Raw genomic sequence first — 22,841 nt, 5'->3', positions numbered from 1 at the left:
CCGCGCGCGCGCTCGACGTGGCCCCCGCTGCGCAGACGGTCCGTTGGTGGTGCCTGCTGGGTTTGTCTGAACGAAATGATTACCACACTTCAGTTAGCACATGTCACTGAGCCCTGCCTGTGTCTGCCATGTCCCTATGCCGTGCTCAGACGCTGACATTTAGTGACAGCAGCATCGGTCGCTTCATGCTAATGCAGATTGTGGGTGGATGTGTGCGCGCCTCTGTGTGTACTTCATTCCTCCATTTTTGTGTGTTTGGTTATGTTAATTTCTTACACAATCACAGTTCACATCTCGTGTGTCACAGGAGAAATTCACCGGCCTGAACTGTGTTCTTTCCCTCCACAGAGAGTGGGGATACCTACCAGAGGCAGGTGCTGTCCATCTTCAGCATCGCCTCGGGGATCTGTCTCCTCGGAGTGGCATGTATGGCGCTCTACCGACGCAACAAGTGAGTGATGCCAGCCAGGGCCACATTAGTAGAGTATGCCCCCGGCTGTGCAGAAAGAGCACTTTACTATCATGGCGCGGAGCCGAAAGAAATGTTCAGTGTGAGTCAGCTACAGGATGTTTTAGCAGGGCATGGGAGCTAAATTGTGTAGGATGCATTTGGGACACATATATTCCTGTAAAGATGTATTCCTTAAGTGGTTTTTGCCAAGCAGGTGCATCACAAAATGCTTCATGCAAAACTAAATGTTGCAAGACCCGGGACAAGTTCGAAAACATTAGACCTCAACTATTTGATGTCCTTTTTATGTAAAGTGTCTTTGAGTATCTTGAAAAGCGCTTTTAAATAAAATGTATTATTATTATTAACTGTGTGCACCGAAAGCCGGTCTCCGTTACTCATCGCAGGGAAGAAGGAGGAAAAAGGAAGCAGACGAAAATAAATAAGTAAAAGCGGGAATTACTGGAGGTTGGGTCGATTGAATTGTACTTTATAATCAAAGGTGGGTTTTATTTTTTCAGCACTGTAAGTACTCTGAGTAGAGCAGCATCCGTCGGTCAGCGTGACCAGAGAGTGCCGGTTCGCCGGTAAAATTAATGTGCCGGAAATGATCCGATCTTGTTAAATTCATCCTCTTTTCCCCCAAATGTTGTTTGACAGCGTAGCTCAGATAAATACCTCACTGATTTTTTTTTACCTCCTTAAAGTCCGTTCGCATCAGTACTTCTCGGAGACGATTAACCACGAGTAAAGTTTCATTCTTGGTGCCGTTCCAAGACTTTACAGAGGAGTTAGAGAGAAGAGAGCTTCTTCTACATCACTACACTGTTAAAGATGCAAAGAAATATAAATCAAAGCCTGGTTAATTATGTGTGCTTATGGAATATGGAGGGATTACATATTATAATGGTGCTGATGCTTTCCAAAAAAAAATCAGCTCCCGATTATCATGGATTTGTTTATGAAATGGACTTTATTACGCCATTATGTTACACAGCATGAAGTATTAGCCTATTTAATAATTGAGCGTGCCCGAAGACACGGCAGCGAAATGTATATATTACACCGCTTTCATTGTTACGTAATCGTCTTTTAAGTATTTAGCAATTTGGTTAATTATGAGCGAGTTTATATTGTGTTGTCTTTCTCAGCCGGTTCGGTCGTTTGTTTCCCGCGTTCCTCGCCGCTCGCTCCTTCGCTCAGCAAACATTTATTAGGCCCCTTACTGCGGGAGGCCTAGTTTAGCTGCCTAGACTTTAAAAAATGAACATTTAATGGGGAATTAACATTTCATTTTGAATGTCTTGAGCGTCAGTTAATTTTTAATCCAATCAAAGTTTAATGCAAAGCGAAAGAACGCTATCGTCTTTTTTATTTAGTGTTGCTAGAGCTGTTTTGACAAATAAAAAATAATGTTGGATGGGTGAGAAAACGTAGTAGGGAAACTGAAAATATAAACTTTCTCCTATAATCTCCTGGTATGTCATCACAAAGGCATGTAACCCTTTCCACCACCATCGAACCTTCGGTTACAGCGAGCCGTGCATCGACTGGTGTTCATTCCGTCGCTTTGACCTTTCATCCTTCGACAAATCTCCTCAGCTCCCGTAATTTCAGTCTTTAACTGTCAATACAATTTATTTTTTTTTGATCAGCGGGAAAGAAAAACTGCATATCGCATTTTCCCATGCAGGGTTTCTGTGTACAGTGAATAGCGGAGGTGCAAAATTCATCCCCGAAAAGGCAACTGTGACGGTTTATTGGCAGGGCTTATCTGAAGGCTTATGTGTGATGTATGTGTCAGTGTACAAAGAAATAAAGGGTAACAGGTGAGTAAATACCTTGCTGCTTGGTGCCTGTGAAGCTCAGATCAAACGGGTTGTAGAAATCAATGAGTGAACTGAGTGTGGTATCGTTAGAGAGAGAGAAGGGAGGAATCCTGAACATAGCAAATACAGCCAGGCTTTTTAAATCGAACTGTACCTCTCTCTTTCCTAATGCAGACTAAACCCACTTATGTATGTCAGAGAGGCACTATACTAATTAAAACAGACTGTTTATCAAGGTTTAGTGGGTTTAAAAGCCAGAAATATGCCTAAAAATCTACAGGAGAACAGTTTAGTCCATATAAGGTGCGTCCAAAAGCTTAAAGCTACTATGAAGGAGCACACACGGAATTATATAGCAAGGAAAAAAGTGTCAAACCAACCAGGACATGTCTCAATCAGCTTCATGACACAGTGGTCACCTGGACTCCACTCCAACAGTCTTGAAGGGGTTCCCAGAGGTGCTTTGGCTTCACTCTGGGCTCCGACTAATTTCAAACCGTGTCAGTTGGGTTTAGGTCTGGGTGATTGTGGAGGCCAGGTCATCTGACGCAGCACTCAATCACTCCCTGTTCTTGGTCAAATAGCCCTTACATAGCCTGGAGCTGTGTTTGGCATCAAAGTCCTATAAAAAAACAGTGAAAGACAGATGGTGGTCCTTCCCTGGCGGCGTAGCTACAACTACAGCCCAGACCCTACGCAGACCCTAACTAACTAGTCATCACGGCGTCCACTTGGTAGTAGCGTGTTTCCTCTTTAGTATTTATGGCTGTTTCTCCATCTCCGCAATTTCCGAACTGATTGTTTTTGAACAATTAATAAAGATGGAACACAGTGACGAAAGACAAAAGGTTCGAAGGTACAAGAATTTGGACGACTCATCTTCGGTGAAAGTGAAGCGAAGCAGGAAGTAGAAACAAATATTAACCCGACTGACAAACAAGACACAGCGGCGACTAGTGTTTTGGTGGCGTTGTGACAGAGCGAGCCAGACTGACGAAGTATAAATGGCTCAGCATAGGCTATGTACGTAGGTTACGGCGTCTGTGTCCCGCACAGGCATAAACTGCATGGGATGGGCATGTTGCTGCAGAATCCATGCTGGACTCACAAACCGAAATCAAAAATTGGACTCATCAGACTAAAAGATGTCCTCTGTTCCCGTCGTGTTTTCTAGGCCCGAGCGCTTGATGTTGAGACGTGTCAAGTTGCCGCTTTATGTGGGCTCTAACCTGAGGGGCTGTTTGTTAATTTGCAGTTTCTCAGGCTGATAACTCTAATGAGCTCATCAAAAGTTTGCATGCCAACGCTGAATCTGCACAACGCGGGTGGTGGCGGTGTCGATGGTGTCAGTTCACACCCGACGAAGGTTCACCTGCTGATTGAAAAGCATTCCAGGTGACTAAATCACGAAGCTGAGTGAGCGTGAAAAACTGTCATCAAAGTAAAAGGTGGCTCCGTCGAAGAATCAACAATCTAATGTAATGCAATCTACAAGAAGGTGTGCATAAACTGTTGACTGGTCATAGATAGACAGATAGATAGATCTATCTAAAATGCTCCATGGACAGGTTGAGGAGGTTGTTTGTCCCTCAGGTCACACGACTCTACAACGCCTCCATGTGAGGAACCAACCAAATTCCCTCGGGATACATAAAGTATCTATCCATCTATCCATCTATCCATCTATCTATCTAGCCTGGGTATTTTCTCATATTCATAAGCCCACGCCATTATTTGGTAATGGGATATAAAGCATGATGATATGCTACCCTAATTGGCTGGACAGAGGCCTGACTCCTAAGTCAAGCCAAATATTCATATTTAAGATGAAGATTATAATTAACTAATATTTTCCCCGCTAATCATGTAGATTATTATTTCACCCATCGATCTATAATTCAGATTCAGACTCAGAAAACTTTATTTGTCCCCGGGGGGCAATTTAAGGCACATGTGAGCAGCTTAACGTGCAAGTACAGACATTTTAAGGAGCAAAAAAACAGAAATAGAACAAGATAAAGGAGATAAATCAGGACCGGACAAACTTACAAGACGTTTGTTATAGATTGTGTTTCAAATGTGTTTGGATCTTTTTATATGATCTGTGAAAAGTAATAAGGAGAGCAAAATATAAAGAAATAAAAAAAGGGCGGATGGCCATCTGTATTCATTTTATGTATTAGGAAAAGGGCAGGTAATATAAGTTGTTTTTTTTTTCCTTCTCCCTGCCTCTGTTTCACCCGTGAATGTGTCTTGGTAGCTTGTGGAAATTATACACTGAGAGAAACCAAACTAACTAAGATAAACTATTGTCAAAAACCATTTATTATTATTCTGGATTATATCTTTTAGTTCTTAGGTTTTATTTTATTTTTTTCTTTCCTGCACAGGAGACACAGGGAGAAACTCCAGGCTCATTTCTCCGACAGCCGCAGCCTGAGGGACTGCAGCCTCAACGCCTCTGGCCTCATGTCCAAATCCACTCCCAGGCTTCAATACAGCCTCCAGCTTCAAAAGGTGGGTCTTTTACCTGCTACTGATTTATTTCCTCAAAACCTTATCATCACTTTTACTGTTTTCATCTTCATATACATACACGGAGCAGAGTTTAGCGCGTTTGACAGGATGACGTATGGCGCATGTCTTCCTAATCTCGCTGCTGGCCGGAGCCTTTTGTTCACACGTATCTGACATGGACGGAGAGGCAGCAGGGAATTATGGCTTAAAATAAGGGCATCATGCGTTAACGGAGGACAAATCTGCTTGTCATGTTGCTGGTGACAGGTTCCTGTGACAAAGTGCAGATTGGAATTTATAATCTGTGGCGTGTCAAGGGAATCCAGCGTGCAAGCACAGCAACAATGCCGTAACAAAAAAACGCTGCTTTTTACAGTGGCAGGCACCTGCTCTATTAAAAAATATGACTTTAAGAGTCATCACATATGTTGGTTGAAGAGGTTTGCGCAAAATAAGCATCTTAGATTTATTAATTTATGGGTTAATGAAAAAGAAACAGCATTTTCACAAATCAGAGAAGGTTAATCTGAGCAGCTGTTTCCATAAGATAAAAAACAAACACCAGGGTCTGAGCATAAAAGAAAAAGTGGCTTAAAAAATGAACTGCAAGCCGCCGTAGTCATCAGTAGCAGCCACTGCAGCACAGAGAACTGACCCAGACATTCAGAGCGAAGCAGGTGCAGGATGTAGACGGCACTGATAAGGCTGGTGTCTCCACAGAGAGGTAATTGCGGCCTAATGCGCGCTTGTAAAGGTCTCATCAAAAGAGTGCAGTCACTCACCGTAATGCATTAGCACTTTCCTGAATGCACCCTCTTTGTTTGCCGCGTTCATTTATTATTGCCTCCCTCATTTGTTTCTTTAATAAGATGCTATCTTTGTTCGCTGCAAAGCTTTTCTTTTACTATTTATACCTGTCCATACTTTTCCATAAACCCTTATATCTGTGCCGCAGTGCGCCCACTCTTAGATTGCTGTCCGCACACAAATTGCAAAGACTCCTCCGATTTGCAGGAGTCTCATTTGAATACAGTGGGTTAACTGAGAGCGTGTCTGTTGCCTTGTTCTGTCGTTTCTGTGTTCAGCCTGAATTGAGGCTCTTTAATAATGCAGCAGTGTCGCCCACCGAAACGCACAGCCCTCGAGCCAGCCCCACCCACGGAACTGCAGCCGGCCGTCGCTCGGAAATGATGGCGCAGAGCGGCTGGCGGCTAAGGCGTGACGTTCGCCGCAAACGTCGAGAAAGCCGTGGAGCAGCTGCGCTTAAACGACATAAAAATGAGTTTTATATGAGCCGGGATGCAGAATTGTAAGGAATCCTTTAAGACACCAACGCAGCCTCAGCATATCAGAGGCCAGAGTTTAATGTATTTCAGTCAGAAGCGGGTCCACAGTGCAATAGAAGGCTATTATATTAACACCAGGACTGTGAGATCATGGTGACAGGGATGTATGAGGGGCTCAGCGTGCAGTGAAGCCCTGCATCCGACCGCAAAATGCTCTCGGTGCTGGACGCGGGAAGGAAGCCGGGAGGGAGGCGAGGACAAAAATAAAAGACAGTAATAACACAAAAACACAGAAACACAGGCTATAATAGAACAGTGTGAGGGAAGCTTAAGGTGGGATGTGAAAGATCACCGGCTATAAGCACCCAGGAGGGGGCATGAGCTGAGCGGACCCGGGAAAGATTACCAAGTGAAACCTATTTTTCCACAGATTTGACACAGCGACCCCCAGACCACCGCTTCTCTCCTCCCACTCCCTCAGCTTGCAGCCGTCTAGGGAGAGGACATGTGCCGTGGGTGGCGCAGCCCTACAAGTTCTCAGCTTTTTCTCCGGAGTTGAACATAACGAGGAGGAATGGGGCGTTCCTTAAAGGAGCGTAAAACTCGGCGATGGGGGAACAGTGGCGCTTTTGTTCGCCCGTTTGAGGTGGTCGAGGACTGGGAACAAAATGTTAGCTCTGTGGGGGCAGGTGCAAAAGAGAGGACAAAACCTAAGACCATTTTTTCTTCCCAACCAACTCTGCGATAAACTCATGCACAGCTCCGTCTTTAATCTTCCTGAAAATATATTGACTCTTGAAACTCGCGCCTTTTAGAAAGTAATCCTGAGAACATGCTGATGCTCCAAATCTGAGACACCTAAGAGTTATTGGTTTGTTGTTTTTTTTATCAAATAGACACCTGAGCACCTGCACTGACTTTATACTATACACTTTAGAGCCCTGAGCTATTACGTCCGACTTCTCTGTGCACCTGCTCTGGCGCATGCAGCATGTGTGGATATTTCTATCTGCTCCATCTGTGACTGGAAATCTCTATAAATATTTCCACATCTGGAAACATTTGTGTGCATATGCCCCCCCGCCCTCCCCCCAAACACATCTGTATCTCACAGCCATGTGATTTGTAAACGCACACTTGTGAACGGCGGAGATTCATGCACGACAACACGGCCTCAATAATCCTTTTATTGGGAAAGGAGATGAAAAACGAAAATGGAAATTACATAGTTAAACACCTCCAGTCTCCTCTGAGATTGGAATCAACACCTCTGCGGTAATAAAATTGAGTCTCAAATAAAAAAAAAAAGAGATACCCCCCTCCCCATGAGGCGCAGTGCACGGAAACAGACAGACATGCACCGATGTGAAAGAATAGGGGCACGCAGGCTGGGAGGACAAGACACAAAAACTCTGTTCCCCCTTAGGTGGAAGCTGGAGCGGTGCTAACGAACTAGTCCAGCCTCCGAGAAGAGCCTGAGTCATCAGCAGTCAGGAGCGGATTGAATGAATACTTCATGGGGATGGAGAATGATAGGGCCCACGGAACGGAGCCTTGTGTACAAGATGCTGCAGAAATATGACTTCAGAATATTTTACCAGCGCTGCAAGGCTGTGCTGTAGCGCACCAGAGTCAATTTTTACAATACTCTGAAGTCCCACGTCGTCAGAGACACAGGGTCTTGTTGTTTACGAGACGGGGCTTCCTCCAAGAGTGCACCGGATAAGCAGAGGATCGATCGTTTCCTTAAGATCTATTTTATTTGAAACCCCAAATGTAAGGTTTAGATGAACAGGTACGCAGTGAATGTGCAGCCTGTTTTGCTTCTGAGACTTTTCAAAAGAAGAGAAGGTTTTACATGACAAACAAAAGTACTGGAGAGAATTAATCAGGGTTCCACTCGTTTGGCTTTATCTGAAGGACAGGCCTGTGCAGCTTGAATCTGAAGAATGCATATGCAAACTCAACGCTCGACATTTAGCAACAGGTGGAGCCAGAACTGTGGGTTACATCTCGCGGTGTTTTCATTTGCCGCCGGCCCGAGGTCTGTCCTTGTTCAAGAATGGTCAAACGTCCTATCATGCACGGTTCATGCGCGGCTCGTCAGTAATCCGAGGAGGATTACAGCTGCTTTGAATGCATAAGGTTTGCCTTTCTGCTTATTATGTAGGAGATAGCCGCCACGCTGATGGGTTCCTCTGTCACTCTCTCGGGCTCCCGTATTTTCCCTTTGTCTCCCCTTGAAATAAATCCACATCGCGCATCGTGTTTATCCGAGGCTTTCACAAGTGGCATAAAAACAAGGCAAAAGTGAGATAGCAGGGAACAAGCGAAATGGGTTACGCCGCGCAGGTCTGCCATTGTCTGCCACGAGCTATTTATTTCATCCCCTGACATAGATATCATCCTCCAAAGGAAAGTTTGCCACGGCAGTTGTCTCAAAAAAAAGAAAAGAAAAAAAAGTGAGGCGTTTTCTCCACCTGCCGGGGGTATATGAGGCTACAATGATACAGCTCCCCATATGCAGTCACATATGCAGTAATGCATTAATTAATGCAGCAGAAGCAGCAGCAGCAGTCACATATGCATTAATGATGCACAAGCAGGCAGAGAAGAGGGCCGAGCATGAAGTGCCGCAACTGGAGGAGCAGAATTATCTCTTGACTTAGTGTTTCACAGGGGGGCCTCTTGGGGCGTTCATGGTCGCTGTGGCGGAGCTTCGACTGGGGCCTCTTGTAAGATAAAGGCGTTAATTTTGATAAGAATAAAGGGGAAAGAGCGGAGGAGGGGAAGTTCTTTAGGAAACCATTAATGTAATCTTGTGTGGGATTAATTCTTGAGTGAAGCCCGAGCGCTGTGAGGGCCAGCGTGGAGTTTATTCAGCAAGTGTCCCCTTCTTAATCTTCACCATAAAATATAAAATGTAATTAAAGACACTCTGCCTGACTAAGGGAGGATACATCAGCGGAGAGAGAGGACATCTTCAACCTGACTGGGGATTGCTGCTAAGCCACATACAGAATTATCAGTATTACACCCTGAGCTTATCTCCTGTGTTGACTTACGTAGCATTTTAGCCTTTAACTTCCTGTTTCTGACGTCGAATTTGCACATTATGAGACTAATGTTGATTTGTGTCACTCACCGTTTGCATTACTTTTCTCCATTTTTGCAGAGTTGCAGCCCTCATGGATCATCTGTTAAGGGCGGTGGCGGCGGCGGCGTCGGCGGCGGCGGCGTGGCGCCAGGCACTTCAGCGTTAGCGGCTCCCGTTCTCTGCAAAGCGCTGTCTAAAGGGAAACGCTTCAGGTGAAAATGCGATATGCTCTTATTCCCAGCATTGTTTCATATCTCTGAGCCTATATCGAGACACCGTGAGAGGCGGCCAAGTGAGGAATGTAATCATCCTGCGGCGCGGCAGAGTGCATAAGCCTCCAAATAATAAACAGATCATTTGTAAATAAACTTTAGAAAGATTTATGATGATTATATATAGGAGCAACTATGATAATGTATTTATATTGGATACGCTGCCAATACCACAAGCCTCCTTCTACCAGCGCATGTAGCTATAATCTGGCGTTTTATACGCTGCAGCTAGTTATATAAAATAAAAATTTGAAGCTGTCAAAATGGGGATGTAGATATCTAATCACGCTGCGTTCCGGTAAACTGTGCAAAGTGATAAAATGTGTTCTCAGGCACACTGTGAAATGACTAGAGAACATAAGCAAGAAGAGACATCCTCAGAGCAGAAGTGAATGTTAATGCGCAGAGTTAAACATTGACTCAGCCAAATTCTTTTCATGCCACCCCTCCAATGACAGGAGATTCAACGAAATTAACAACATTTTGCTACAAGGGATGTCAGAAGCCGCCGCGCTTTTGTGATCACAGCCGTCAGTATCAATGGCTGCCATTTCCAATCCTCAGAGGAACACAGGGATGAGGGCATGAGGCGTGCTACGGTGGCCCTATCTGGGATGTTTACTGAAAAGCTTGGTTTTTGCTTTGATGATACGGGAGCGGGCGCACTCTGACAGGGAATGACGTTCTTCAGACAGGAGACGCGCGGCAACTCCTGCACGGGTTTATTTCTCTGAGCACCTATCACGCTCGTTGTTGGCAAATTAAAAACATCAAAAAAAATAAAAAATGTTTGATTGTGTTAGCTTTTATCTGATCTGATCGGGTTGAGTGGCAGTGGAAGAGATAACGGTGCCGTAGCTGTACTATGTAATGAATGAATCAGGGGTGTCAAACATGCGGCCCGCGGGCCAAAACGACCCGGCCCTGCGGGATGAATTTGCAAAGAAAGAGGAGAAGAAGAAGAAGAAAGAGGAAGGAGATGAGGAGCAGGACAAGAGGAAGGAAGAGTAGAAGAAAGAGGAGGAGGAGATAACGGAAGAAGAAGAGGAAGAGAGAAAAGAGGATGAGGAGAAGGGGATGGGGAAGGTGGAGAAGGAGGAAGCTGAAAATGAGGAGGAGGAAGATGGAAATGAGAAAGAAAGGAAATAGAAGAAGGGGAGAATGAGAAAGAGGAGAAGAAAACGGTGAAGGAGGAGGAGGAGAAGAAAAGAAGTAGATAGGGATGAGGAGTAGAAAAAGGAGGAGGGAAAAGGGAGAAAGGAGGAGAGTGAGGAAGATGAAGAAGGAAAAAGAAGATGAGGAGCAGGAGGAAGATGAAAATGAGAAAGAAAGGAAAAGAAAAGGGAAAAATAGAATAGAAGAAGGAGGAGGAGAAGTTGAAGTAGATGGGTAGGAGGAGGGGAAGAAGAAGGAGGAGGAGGAAGATGGAAATGAGAAAGGAAAAAGAAGAAGGGGAGGAGGAAGAGGTGGGGCAGGAGAAGGGGGAGAATGAGGAAGAGGAGGAGAAGGAGATGAAATGGAGGAGGAAAAGGTGGAGGAGGAGAGTAGAAAAGGGATAAGGGGAAAGAGAGAAAGGAGGAGAGTGAGGAAGAGGAGGGGGAGAAGAAGGAGGAGAAGGAAGAAGATGAAGTAGATGGGGAGGAGGAGGGGAAGAAGAAGAAGGAGGAAGCTGAAAAAGAAGAGGAGGAAGATGGAAATGAGAAAGAAGGAAAATGAAGAAGGGGAGGAGCAAGAGAATGGGAAGAATGAGGAAGAGAATGAAAATGGTGGAAGAGGAGGAGGAGGAGGAGATGGAGTGAAGGAAGAGTAGAAAAGGAGGAGAACAAGATGGAGGAAGAAGATGAGGAGCAGACCAGGAAGAACGAAGAGCGGAAGAAGGAGGAGGAGATGAGGAAGAGAGAAAAGAGGATGAGGAGAAGTTGAAGCAGAAAGCTGCAACTTTCATAATGTTCTTCTGTGCACTAAAACAAATGGAAACATCTGGACTTGTCTTTATTTATAGCTTATTATTCTGTTGTCTTACTGGTCCGGGCCCCTTGAGATCAGACTGGGCTGCATGTGTCCCCCCCTGAAACTAAAATGAGTTGGACACCCCCTGGTATAAATTAAAGAACAGTTTGTGCACAAATCACCATACGTTTATTTAAAACCTCGTTACGTTACTTTATGTGCGTTAGAATGAGTTACGTAGGGAGGAAGACGAGACTAAAGGAAGCCGTGTTTGAGGAGACAATGGTGAATTCAGAAGGAGTTTTTAGATGTCTTGTTGACTCGGTGATGACATCTTTAGTGAAATCCCCACAGTGGCAGCAGTTGTCCTCTACTTTAATGGACCGGTGTGGTGTCACAGAGGAAAGGTAGTGGCTGCAGGGCCTTTATTTTATTTATTTTATTCTTTGTTTTCAGCAGTGTCACGCAGGTGCCTGGTGAAGGGCAGCTGACAGTCAATCATCTGTTCTCAGAGCACGAGGAGGCAGGGGACAACCAGACTGTGATGGATGGTGTTTAGATGCTTTCAGCTATTGACCTGAAAACCAGACCACAGGGCGAGCTATCAGGAGAAATGCCCCATAAAAACACGTCAACGTGGCCCATCAGTATCACTGGAAATGCTGCATCATCAGCGTCATCGCTGCGCTGGCACTTGATTGATTCACCTGTTCGAATGCAGACCGCACCTGCTGACCTGGGATTTAGCTAAAGAAGATCTCGATATTGCATCGTCATATAAATAGAATTCTTAAGTTTAACTTTAGCATTAGGTCTGAGTATCACGACTGGTTTCCTGAAACTGTTCAAATTACATGGCACCGTTTCAGTTTAATTCAATACAGTATCAGTTCATTTAGATAACTTTCAGTTAGTAAACAATGTTAGTTAGTTATAAAAGATATTTTCACTAAACTAATGCTGCCATTGTTGGTGGTGATGGTGAGTTTTTTGCCTTGTGCTTGCTCTGGGGGTTTCAAACCAGATTTTGTAAAGTGTCTTTAGCATAGACTGTATAAAAAGATGGAACTGCTCCTCAAAAGTGAAGCCAGAGCAAGTAGAGCTCCCCCTGGTGGCTGGCTGCAGTACAGGTCATAAGCTCCGCCCCCTCCATGTTAGTGGATGGGACTTGTTGCGAACTAAAACACTAAAATACATGTCAAATAATTTTTTTTTCAAGGATAGTTTGTGTAATTTTAGGTAGTTAATATAATGTTGATGCATGTCCAAGTGTTTTTGGATAACATGCATTTTAATTTGTTTTTTGACGCTATAGAAACAGGATGTGACATAATGACAACTACCAGATGCCATGCACAACAAAGTGACACTCAAATTGGAGCTTATGACCTGTACTGCAACCATCCACTTGCTTTGGCTTCACTTTTGAGGAACACTTCCGCCTTCCACCTTTATATACAGTCTATATGGTCAGGATAGACAAGATAAGAGGACTTGATTAACACCCAGTAACCATCTCTAGTGAAAAACAGCTCCATATATGTCACTGTTGAACCTTGCCCTTCTGACGTGTTTTTGATCTCCCTTGCAACCACTAATCTCATCGCGTGGTCTCGAGAGATGTTGTTGGGCGAAACCAGCCTTGGGACACCGCAGCAAGATTTCTATGAATCGATATTGGATCTTTCAAGACATGATATTATAACTTCCGGAGGTCCAGGCTCCACCTGCAGCCTGTAACCATCAACAGGGAGTGTGTAGAGGTGGTTCAGACCTATAAGTACCTGGGTCTACATCTGGATCACAAACTGGACTGGTGGGCTAACATAGACTCAGTATACAAAAAAGGTCAGAGCCGTCTCTATTTCCTCAGGAGGCTAAGGTGGTTTAATATCTGCAGGAAGCTGTTGGACATGTTCTACCAGACTATCATTGTCAGTGTCCTCTTCTACGCTGTGGTGTGCTGGGGAGGCAGCACTAAGAAGAAGGACACCTCACAGCTGGACAAGCTGATCCAGAAGGAGGACTCTGTGGTAGGGGCAAGGACCTTGAACAAACTCTGGTCCATTAAGAACAATGTCCACCACCCTCTCTATACGACACCATAGTCAGGCAGTGAAGCTCTTTCAGTGACGGGTTGAGAAGGTCATTTGTCCCTCAGGCCATATGACTCTGAAATGCTCTGTTTTAGCTCCTGCCTCTTTAAGGCCCCTGTTCCAAAAAAGCTTAGTGTGCTGTGATTGGCCAAAATGCCCACTCTGGTGTTTTTAAGTCAATCACTTGGAGCGTGCCAAAGTAGCCGCGAGGCAGACATTATGCAAATATATTACACGGTGATAGGTAATTGAAGAAAACGCTGGACTGAGAAAGAAGGTGTTTCAAGCAGTTAGGGTGAAGTGTTTTCTTTCAGGAGAGAGGAACCCTTGTTGGAGTGGACTGAGGATTTCTCATGTAGATTTAGTAATTTATATGCATTAGAACAAATTTATTATCATAAACATGTTTAAATCTAATTGCTGGGAGGCTTTGCAGGAATTTAGTCTCAGTTATAAAAGACTTTACCTCATGGAGTGTGTTCAAAGCTAGAATTCAGACTGAGGCGGCCGTGAAAGTTGACGCCAAATGTCAGTCCATCCCATTACTGTGAAGACATTTCATTAGAAATGTCATCCTACAGGATGAAATCAAGGGGTCCACATGTGTAGGATTCATCCTCTGGGGACCACAGGTGTCCGCACAAAATGTCACGCCAGTCCATCCGAGACATATTTCAGCATCCACCAAAGCGATACACCAGTCCAAACACGACATTCCTCTGTGCATGGGACTGCTGTATATGCCAGCGTGGGGGGAAATGGAACAAATCAATCATTTTCAGGTCACTATATTCTGCTTATTCCCTGGCATATTTCGGAGCTGCTTTGCCAGCAGAATCTGATGGAAATAACACCGTCGCGCGGTGCCAGAAGTCAATCTTTGTTTTCATTTGAGCTATTGTGGATTCTAATCAATCGCCGTGACTCTTTTGTCGTGACTGGATTATGAGGAAATTGCAGTAAATAAGCTAATCAATGGGCCCGAATCGAGTCGGCGAGCTTGGGTTTTTTTTCTCGCACGCTGAGTAGGAAGCGCCCTCAGAGTCCATATTGAACATCAGGAGAGCTATGTGGGCGCATCCCCGCTGGTTCCGCGGAGAGGGGTGCCAAGCACGTGACATTCTGTTTTTAACTCGGCTCATGTCCTTTGTCAAATGCCATCTCTGCTCAGTCTCCAAGTCTTTTCTGTGTCTCTGTAATTTGTCCATTAAAAGCATAAACAGAGAAAGGATCTGGTTAAAGCAAGTGCTGGGTCACCTTTGTGTAGTTTGGGTGAATTGTAGAGAAACAGAACCTCCACAAAATCGTACTTAACTTTTTCCACAGCTCAGTTGATTCTAATAAAAGTCAACAAAACTGACATTCAGCCTTATTCATATCAACTTTTTACATCAGTCGACACAGAAGCTAATTCTGGGAAAGACTAGAGCCAATATTAGGAGCCAATATTAGCCGTGCTTATTGTTCCACAGCCACGGCCATCTGGATATCATTCTAGCGTCTCTGCACAGCCTCCTCTTCAGCTATCGGTTCATAACCAGATATGTGCTCGACTGTTTAGTTCAAAGAAATGGAAGGGGGGTTCAGATTAAGACGAGCTACTTCTGAGTTTTAAATTTTTACATCTTGATTATGCACCAAAAACAAAAAATGCCATTTTTTTTTTTGACAATACCAAATTATTCAAGAGCCAAAATCAAGCTGTGAGAGCGTCCGTCGCTGATTTGTGTTCAGTGATTCAATGCAAACAAGTTATTCACCCAGCAGTAATAATATGTTTCAAGTCCTTTATTTTTCCTCTTTCTGTGGCTCAGTGTAACTAGCACAATCAAGAAACAGCAGCAGCAGGTGATAATCTGGGGAGACTCGGCTTTAAAATAGATTCAAATAAACAGAAAGCCATTTAGGGCCGCGCGTCACGGCTCTATACGTGTGCCGAGGGAGCTTTTTGTTCTTGCGAGATGTGCTCACACGTAAGCGCGCGGCACGATCGCATTCGATGCCATTGCTTTATTGCCGCGGACGTGCAGGGATCTGCTTTAAAGTGGACCACCTACTGCCCGCGGGACAATTTAAAAAGTAGTGTGCGTGGACGGGGTTCCCAAAGGCTGCAGCATCTATCAACAACAGCAGCAGGGTATCACTATATAACAGTCATCTTCATGTTCCTGCATATAGCTGGATTTAGATATGTGTATTTAACGTATGTTCTTTTACACATATTCTGTCGATGCATGGAAATCAATCTATGTGAGGGAGTCTACCACTTTGTTTCAGACTGAAAAATCCCAAGAATGATTTCACAGATTGTCATGAACCTTTGCACAGACGTTGATGCTCCCCACGGGATGTATCGTACCGAATTTGGTATTCTTGGCCGTCCCGCTAGAGCCACCACGAAGCTGACATTTGTGGCAAAGTGTCTTGCAGATATTCAGCGTCCCTGGAGGATTGATTTGAATGGCTGACAATTGAGTTCCATGTGATTTCTTACTCTGGAAAGATTTATAGGCGCAATCTTTCCTGACTCCGGTGATCTTCACTTTTAATATATTTTTAACCTGCTATGCATCAGCATGTTGGAGCAGCAGTGGAAGAAGGTCGCTCACAGACTGAAGAACCCACACTCTGGATATTCACATTTAATTTCTACCCACCTGGTTCACTGTCAGCGGCAAGTTCTCACCCAGGCTCCATTTCAATATACACACAGATCAGGCGTAACATTATTACCACCTTCCTAATATTGTGTAGGTCTCCCTTGTGGTGACTCATCAGAGAATGGACATGGGCCTTCTGAGGGTGTCCTGTGGTGTCTGGTAACAGAATGTTGTCAGTGGGGGGGGGCTTTGAGGGGAGGGGCCTCTGTGGATCATCCCACAGATACTTGATCAGTTTGGGATCTAGTGAATTTGGAGGCCAGGTCAACACCTTGTGCTGTTCTTCATGTTTTTGTTTCTTTTAGTTGGTCCTAAAGCGTTTTTGTAGGTTTGCCATCAAGGAGTGTCATTGCTATGGGGTGGGGGTGCCTGGTCTGGTCTAGGTGGGTGCTACATGTCTAAGTAACATCCACACCAATGAATGCCAGGTCCAGAAGTTTCCCAGCAGAACATTGAATTGTCACAAGATGGTCAATGTTATTTACTTCTCCTGTCAGTGGTTTTAATGTTGTGGCTGATCGGTGTATATATATGCATAATTTGGTGGAAAAATGAGATCATTATATCACTGGTTGCACATCAATATGTAATATACGTATATGAGGTTTCACCAGGAGATTAGATTTCATTAGAATAATATGCTCCAAAAGAAAAACTGCACATTTCCATAGATTCATGCGTTCACGCTCCGCTCCCAACATAAACCTACATGGTTTATTTACTATAAGACAACAGAACAGGAGCAGCGCGAGGCACAGTCACAAACAAACGCAGGCCTTCTCTTAGTCCCTATAGCGCGTCAGTACAGAGAAACAAAAGCAAAGAGAAGCAATACCACAACATAAACGCAATAACCTCATACCGTTACATTTACATGCAGAGCGCCGATGTACACCTTACCGTAACAAGAGCTGCACAGCGTCTGCCAGGAATAGACCCCTTTTTCTCACAGCGGATACTGTGTCTTGTAATTGCAGGGAAAGCATATAGGTGCAGTTTATAGCATGAAAAGCTACTGCGCTGCACTTCGGCGAGATATTTCCATAATATTGTGAACGCTGACTCACTCACATGGCATGTTGAGAGATTGAGCACTTGACGGAACCAGATTCCTGATTCCTGAGCGTATCAGGGTCCGGGGCCCACTGCTCCACTTAATGTGTGTGTCCCCGACAGTTAAGTCTAGCAGCGTTCAGTTTAGCTGTTTAATATTGTTAATAATAATTATTATTATGTGCTTCATTTAACATTGTCCTTTCTCTATTTCCACTTCTTTTCATTTTGAATTAGGTACTATGGTCATAGTTAACTACTTTAATGAGTCATGCACACAGTATTAATGGGACTGAGTGCAGGTGGAGGCCCCTCAGGGAGGTGGTCCCCTAACTTATCACGTTGCCAGTGCTGCAGTTTAAAGTTCTGGATTTTTTATTATTATTATTCAGCTACTGGAATTAAAAATGTTCGACTTAAAATGAATCCGTCTGCAGCCACATTATGCATCTTGCATGTCTTATTTATATGTCTTATATATATATATATTTTTTTTTTTATGTCAAATCAAGTCATTGTAATATTCCTGAATTTATGAGACCGTTTTCCGTACTAAAAGGCAAAACATGAATTCTCATCTCCGTTCTAATTCTTCTAAAAGCACCAGAAGTACAACCTCTCAGAGCTGCAGACATTCTGCCCCAGCTCCTCTTCTCTTCTCTTTGATTCAGCCATGAGAAATGATTTAATTCTTATGTAAATTGTATGGCTCACTAAATTATTCTTTTCACTTGTATCTGATATGCCAGGCTCACGCTTAGCGCCGAGGTAATTTATGCACACGGTCAATTGAATGTGGAATGTCTTCCTCTTCTTTTTTTTTTCTCATCTCAAACTTCCAACATAAAGGTCAATCCATTCCAATTCATTTTACATCAATAAACACAGGAGATGTAGATGAATCTGATACAATGAATGAATTAGCGAGTGTGGTTTGATTCGGTGAGGCTTTTGTAAAAAAAGCTGTGTTCACCCGCCTCGTTTGTCTGCTCTGTGATTGCAGGAGTAGCTCCCTCTCGCTCAGCCCTGCCCAACAACGGAGAGAGACTAATTACTTCAGGACGCCGCCCATCTCCAGGGGGAAGCACAAAATGCCGACGAGCCTCGTCGACGGATCCCGAGCGGCCGGCCGCGTCTACAAGCACCTGCAGGAGGACGAGTCCACAGACATGGAGTCCGTGAGAAGGTGAAGCCGCCTCTGTGTTTTCGTCAGTTTTTGTCGTCCCGTCCTGAACGAGGAAATTCTCTCCGCCTCCCTCCGCGCTGGGGTCAAATAGCCGGTTCAGCGACGCAGACCTCTTCACTAACTGAGGTTAAGTTGGAGTGGCAGAGGGATAATTTTGGGAGAAATGAGTTTATGACTGAAATACTCTCGGTTCAAATCCGTGAACTGGCCTATGAAATCTGATCGAGGGAAATAAATGAGATCTGCAGTGCCCTCCTTCAGCTGGGACTGTCACAATTAATTTGGAGAGCACACTTGATCCCAACTGCTCAGCAGTATCATGGCGCTGGGGAAGATATGAGTCTCGTGTGTGTGTCTGTCTGTGTGTGTGTGTGTGTGTGTGTGTGTGTGTGTGTGTGTGTGTGTGTGTGTGTGTGTCTGTGTGTGTGTGTGTGTGCGTGTGTGTAATCCTTCCTACTCTTGCCACTGGGCTGTTACTGTGAACGATAATTTGTTTTATCTGCCTTGTTCTAACTGGGTTAAAAATACAACAACTGTGCCAAAGCTAATTAACGAAGGACGCGCAGGTTCACGTCAAATGCGTCCACGTTGTGATTCACGCAGCAGTGAAACAGGCGCGGAGTCGTGCAGCAGCGTGACGGCAACCCTCTGGAACGAGGCTACATTCGCAGAGGTTTGATATCAGTCAGTGAATTCTCCTCGTGCTCAGGCTGATGTCGAGTAAGGACAGCCCGGTTGCCCTATTTTGACTGCTGTCATAAGTGAAGCACAGCTACTGGCGCCGTTTCAACGGGCATTAAACGCAAGGAGGACTTTTGGCAGAGCCACCTCGCGCCAGTTGGCTATCTGGGGGCTTAGAGCACATTTTAGAAGTACAGTCTGATCATCCCTCCGCTGGCGTGCGTTCAAAAAAAAGTAGCCTGATGTGAAATCCTCTCTGACACGTTCGCTATCAAAGAGGAAATGTTTGTCCGGCGTCCTCAAGGAGGGGAGAGATCATTTATGCGGAGGCAAGGTTGCGCATTATTTCACCGCCGCTGAAACTTTTTCTTTTGCCTTGGAGACTTTCAGATTATAAAGAAAAAAATATTCAGGTCGGCCGTTACGTAACAGCTGCCAGAGCTGGAAAAAATATTAATTTTATGCCGGTCATTGAGGCGCTTTCTTTCCTAAGTAGATTCGTGCATAATGTCAAGCGTCTCCACAGGCATTTCCTCTGTAATAAAGCAGCATTGACAACATTCAATTATTCGAGGTTTTTATTTACAGGCGCAGACAGGAGCATCTTTAAGCCTGACTAAGACGGCCCCTGTTTAGCGTGTGACTCAGGAACAGGCTAATTTGCCGCGTGTGCAACTTGAGCGCCGCCGCCGTTAACGGGAGCGTCTGTCATTAAAGCGGTAGCCTCCCTCGCGCCCCGCGCTCACTGAAGGCTGCGTGGCGATGTTCCTATTAGCGCGGCAACCTGACTGAGCGTCACAGCGACTTGTGAGACACACTGCGGGGCTGCCAAACTCTTTTACGTGACCCATTTCCATAATTTACATTTTTAAACAAAGCTCCGTGGCGCTCGGCGGTACGTTTGGAACGGTTCGTGTGCGGCGGGATCCTCCAGGAGCAGTTTCCCCCTCCTCGCAGACGTGCACGCGCGCCCGTAAAGAACAACAAACAAACTAATAAAGAAACTAATGAGAATCCTCTTTTAAAAGCGCAAAGGGCGAAATCTGTGAGCTGCTGGCAATTAAATCTAACACGGCGGGTTTTTTGGGAGTGTTTAAGAGAAGGGCTGAAATAAGAAGGCCTCTCGTCTTCTTGGGGACAAGACTGCATTTGTGCGCTTAAGCTGTTTAGATCTCATTAGCCGTCGATAATTCCCTTTCAGATCTATCTCTGAGCTGTGGCTTTCGCCGGCCTTCAGGACGATGAAATGACCTATTTCTCGACATACAAGCTATACAACAGCAAGCTACCGAGCTTACAGTCCCCCCTCCTCGTCCTCCTCCTCCTCCTCCTCCAGCCCCCGAGTCTTCCGTGTTGCCATGGATACATCCTCTCATCTCTTGAAATGAGAAACGGGAGGTGGAGAGGAGAGAGCGGGGAAAGTGAAGAAAGAAGGAAGGACTGTGCAGAGATGATGATGAGGATGATGAGAGTGCAGGGAGGTAAAGATGGAGGCACGGAAAGTATTTAAAAAAATAAATTAATTAAAAAAGAAAAGGCGAGAGCGGAAGACAAACACGCGGATACTCTTCCGTGTTTTCCCGTTTCGCGACGACAGATCCCTGCAGAGTATTGTCAGCTTCATTATCCGGCGTCAAAACATATATTTACCCATCGCAGACAGGGGGGCGGGAGTGAAGGCAAATTTGCAATGGGAGCTATTTTTAGATGTGTTTTGATCTGCAGGGTTTACCTCCAGCTTGCATTTGCCCTTCTAATACCAAGAGGGGAGTGGGAGAAGTAATTCAATTATTCAAACTTGGTTACGCTACAAACAGTCTCTGAAGGCTGACAGTAACGCTCGCCGTCTCCCAAGGCTGTGCCGGGGTGACTCTGCATGTCAGCCGATAACAATATTAACTCTTGTGCACGTGCAACAAATGTGCAAACTTGACTTTTGACGGTAAGTTTCCCGTTCTGCTGTCTTTATGTCTTCTGTTTTGGGACGTTTTCACTTTCTTCTTCTCGTGCATCTCGTGCGGGATGCATCATCTTGCACATGTGCATACCCTAAATTTTACGTCCCAGGCCAGACGGACGAGGCGCGCCCTGTGAGACGGCGTGAGGAGTAAAATTAGGGCGCAGTCTAAAGAGGCAGTATACAATGTTTCGGCGCATTTACGCAGGCCAGGGTCAGGAATCCAGCTGCTGTGTTGCTAAAGCCTTAAATCTCTGATAAGGCAGTCCTGAGAGAAGGGATTTCTCAGTTAAACATTCACGCAGCAACAATACAAGCTGCTCATGCCGAGGATTATGAATAATTACACAGAGATTATGAAAGGACAATACCTAAATAATAATCATTTTGTTGGTGCAAGATGTGCTTCCCGCGCAACTGAAAAGAAACGTTGAAAGCGCAAGAGAAAGGCGTCTTTTATGTCCATATTCTGCATCGCTGACTTTCTTTCATTCCTCTTAGGAAATGAGGACGAAAAGGTCACAGTACAAATGACTTTTCATTCTCACCTTGCCGTTTCTATTCTTTCTTTTGCCTAAAGGTGTGATTCTGCCGGCGGAAGGGTTGGCGCCTTCCTCAGCAAGACCTCGCTCTCTCACTTCACAGCCAGAAAAGGATGGACTGAGGTCCCTTGCACTCGCCTAGATAAGGGAGCAACCTTCTTTCCAGCTTCCCTGCGCACACGTTCCGTGCCCATCATCCCCTCCCTCCAAGCATGCGACCTCGACGCGGGGCACGCGGGCGACCGGAACCAAGCGAGGCTCCTCAAGTGGCAGCCGGCGCTGGCCGGAAAGACGGGTCCTCCTGTTAGCAATTCTCCCTCGGAGGCTGTTGTGCTGGCGTCCGGTGTTGTGCCCACCAGCGCTAGCCCTCCTGCCAGCACCGCTGATCCGCTGGGGCCTGAGAAGAACCTCGGCTTCGCACAAACACCCATTGAAATTTCAGTGGAACTTGCACAGGAATTAAAACAGAAAAGCCTTCCCAGACCCGTGAAAATGCCTGGGTCTCACGCTGAGATCCATCACCGTGGCACAAACACTCTCGAAGCCGGGACTGCGCGGGAGTCCGAAGGAGAAAGCGTCCAACATCCGGCCAGAGTTCGGCTGCACACAGGCACTGGGAGCAGAGGTTTGAAGGCGGCAGGCCAAAGAGAAGCCCAGGGACAGTGCCAAGGTCAGGCATCTCTCGTGTACGGCGGCGCAAACTGCTTCCTGGCCACCAAAGGACCCAGCTGCAGAGGCACTGGACCCGCTTACGCCAAGCCCTCTGCAAGCTGATTGGATTAACTCTGTAAAGCTTCAAAGACACTGTTTCCAATAACTGTACACCTTTGCTGGGGGGCTCAGGGTGGTTAGCAGGTGGGACCATCTGTGTGGCCACATGGACCAATAACAGATGGCCGTCGATTTTGAAGGAACAGGTTGAACTGCTGAGGAAAAACAAAACTAAACGAACAAAAAAAAAGACACAAAAGACATCAATTTACCAAGAAAAAGAGACAAGCAAACGCACATTGTGAATAAATGTGACTCAATAAGGAAAACAAAAACCGTGACTTGAGTGGGAGCTTGACTTAAACAGTGTATTGAAGAAAAAAAAAAAGCCACTATTTAAAATGAGCTTCTACTTAGAAACCAAAATAGTGTGTCATCTCTATGTTGTTTCTCTATTGTAAAGAAATGAAATTATATATGTCATATAATATATGTCATATAGACGTATATATATTTGACATACAATTGTGACAAAATAAAGACTAAGATAACA

The 22,841-nt window shown here is 45.1% G+C and overlaps 1 protein-coding gene across 1 annotated transcript in view; it reads left to right on the top strand.

Moving 5' to 3' along the window:
- nrg3b (neuregulin 3b) overlaps positions 1-22,396 on the top strand; it is a 221,990-nt gene extending 199,594 nt beyond the window's left edge. Inside the window, 5 exon segments of the mRNA XM_084567348.1 lie at positions 349-451; positions 4,671-4,797; positions 9,259-9,392; positions 18,215-18,397; positions 21,616-22,396. Of these exon segments, the coding sequence (XP_084423474.1) occupies positions 349-451; positions 4,671-4,797; positions 9,259-9,392; positions 18,215-18,397; positions 21,616-22,351 (1,283 nt within the window). The 3' untranslated portion in view covers positions 22,352-22,396.
- Positions 22,397-22,841: the final 445 nt, after the last annotated feature.

The sequence above is a fragment of the Chelon labrosus genome (genome assembly GCF_963514085.1).
Source record: "Chelon labrosus genome assembly, chromosome: 19".
In the NCBI taxonomy this organism is placed as follows: Eukaryota; Metazoa; Chordata; class Actinopteri; order Mugiliformes; family Mugilidae; genus Chelon; species Chelon labrosus.
Note: the sequence above shows the minus strand (reverse complement) of the source record. Positions and strands in the feature narration are given on the sequence as shown.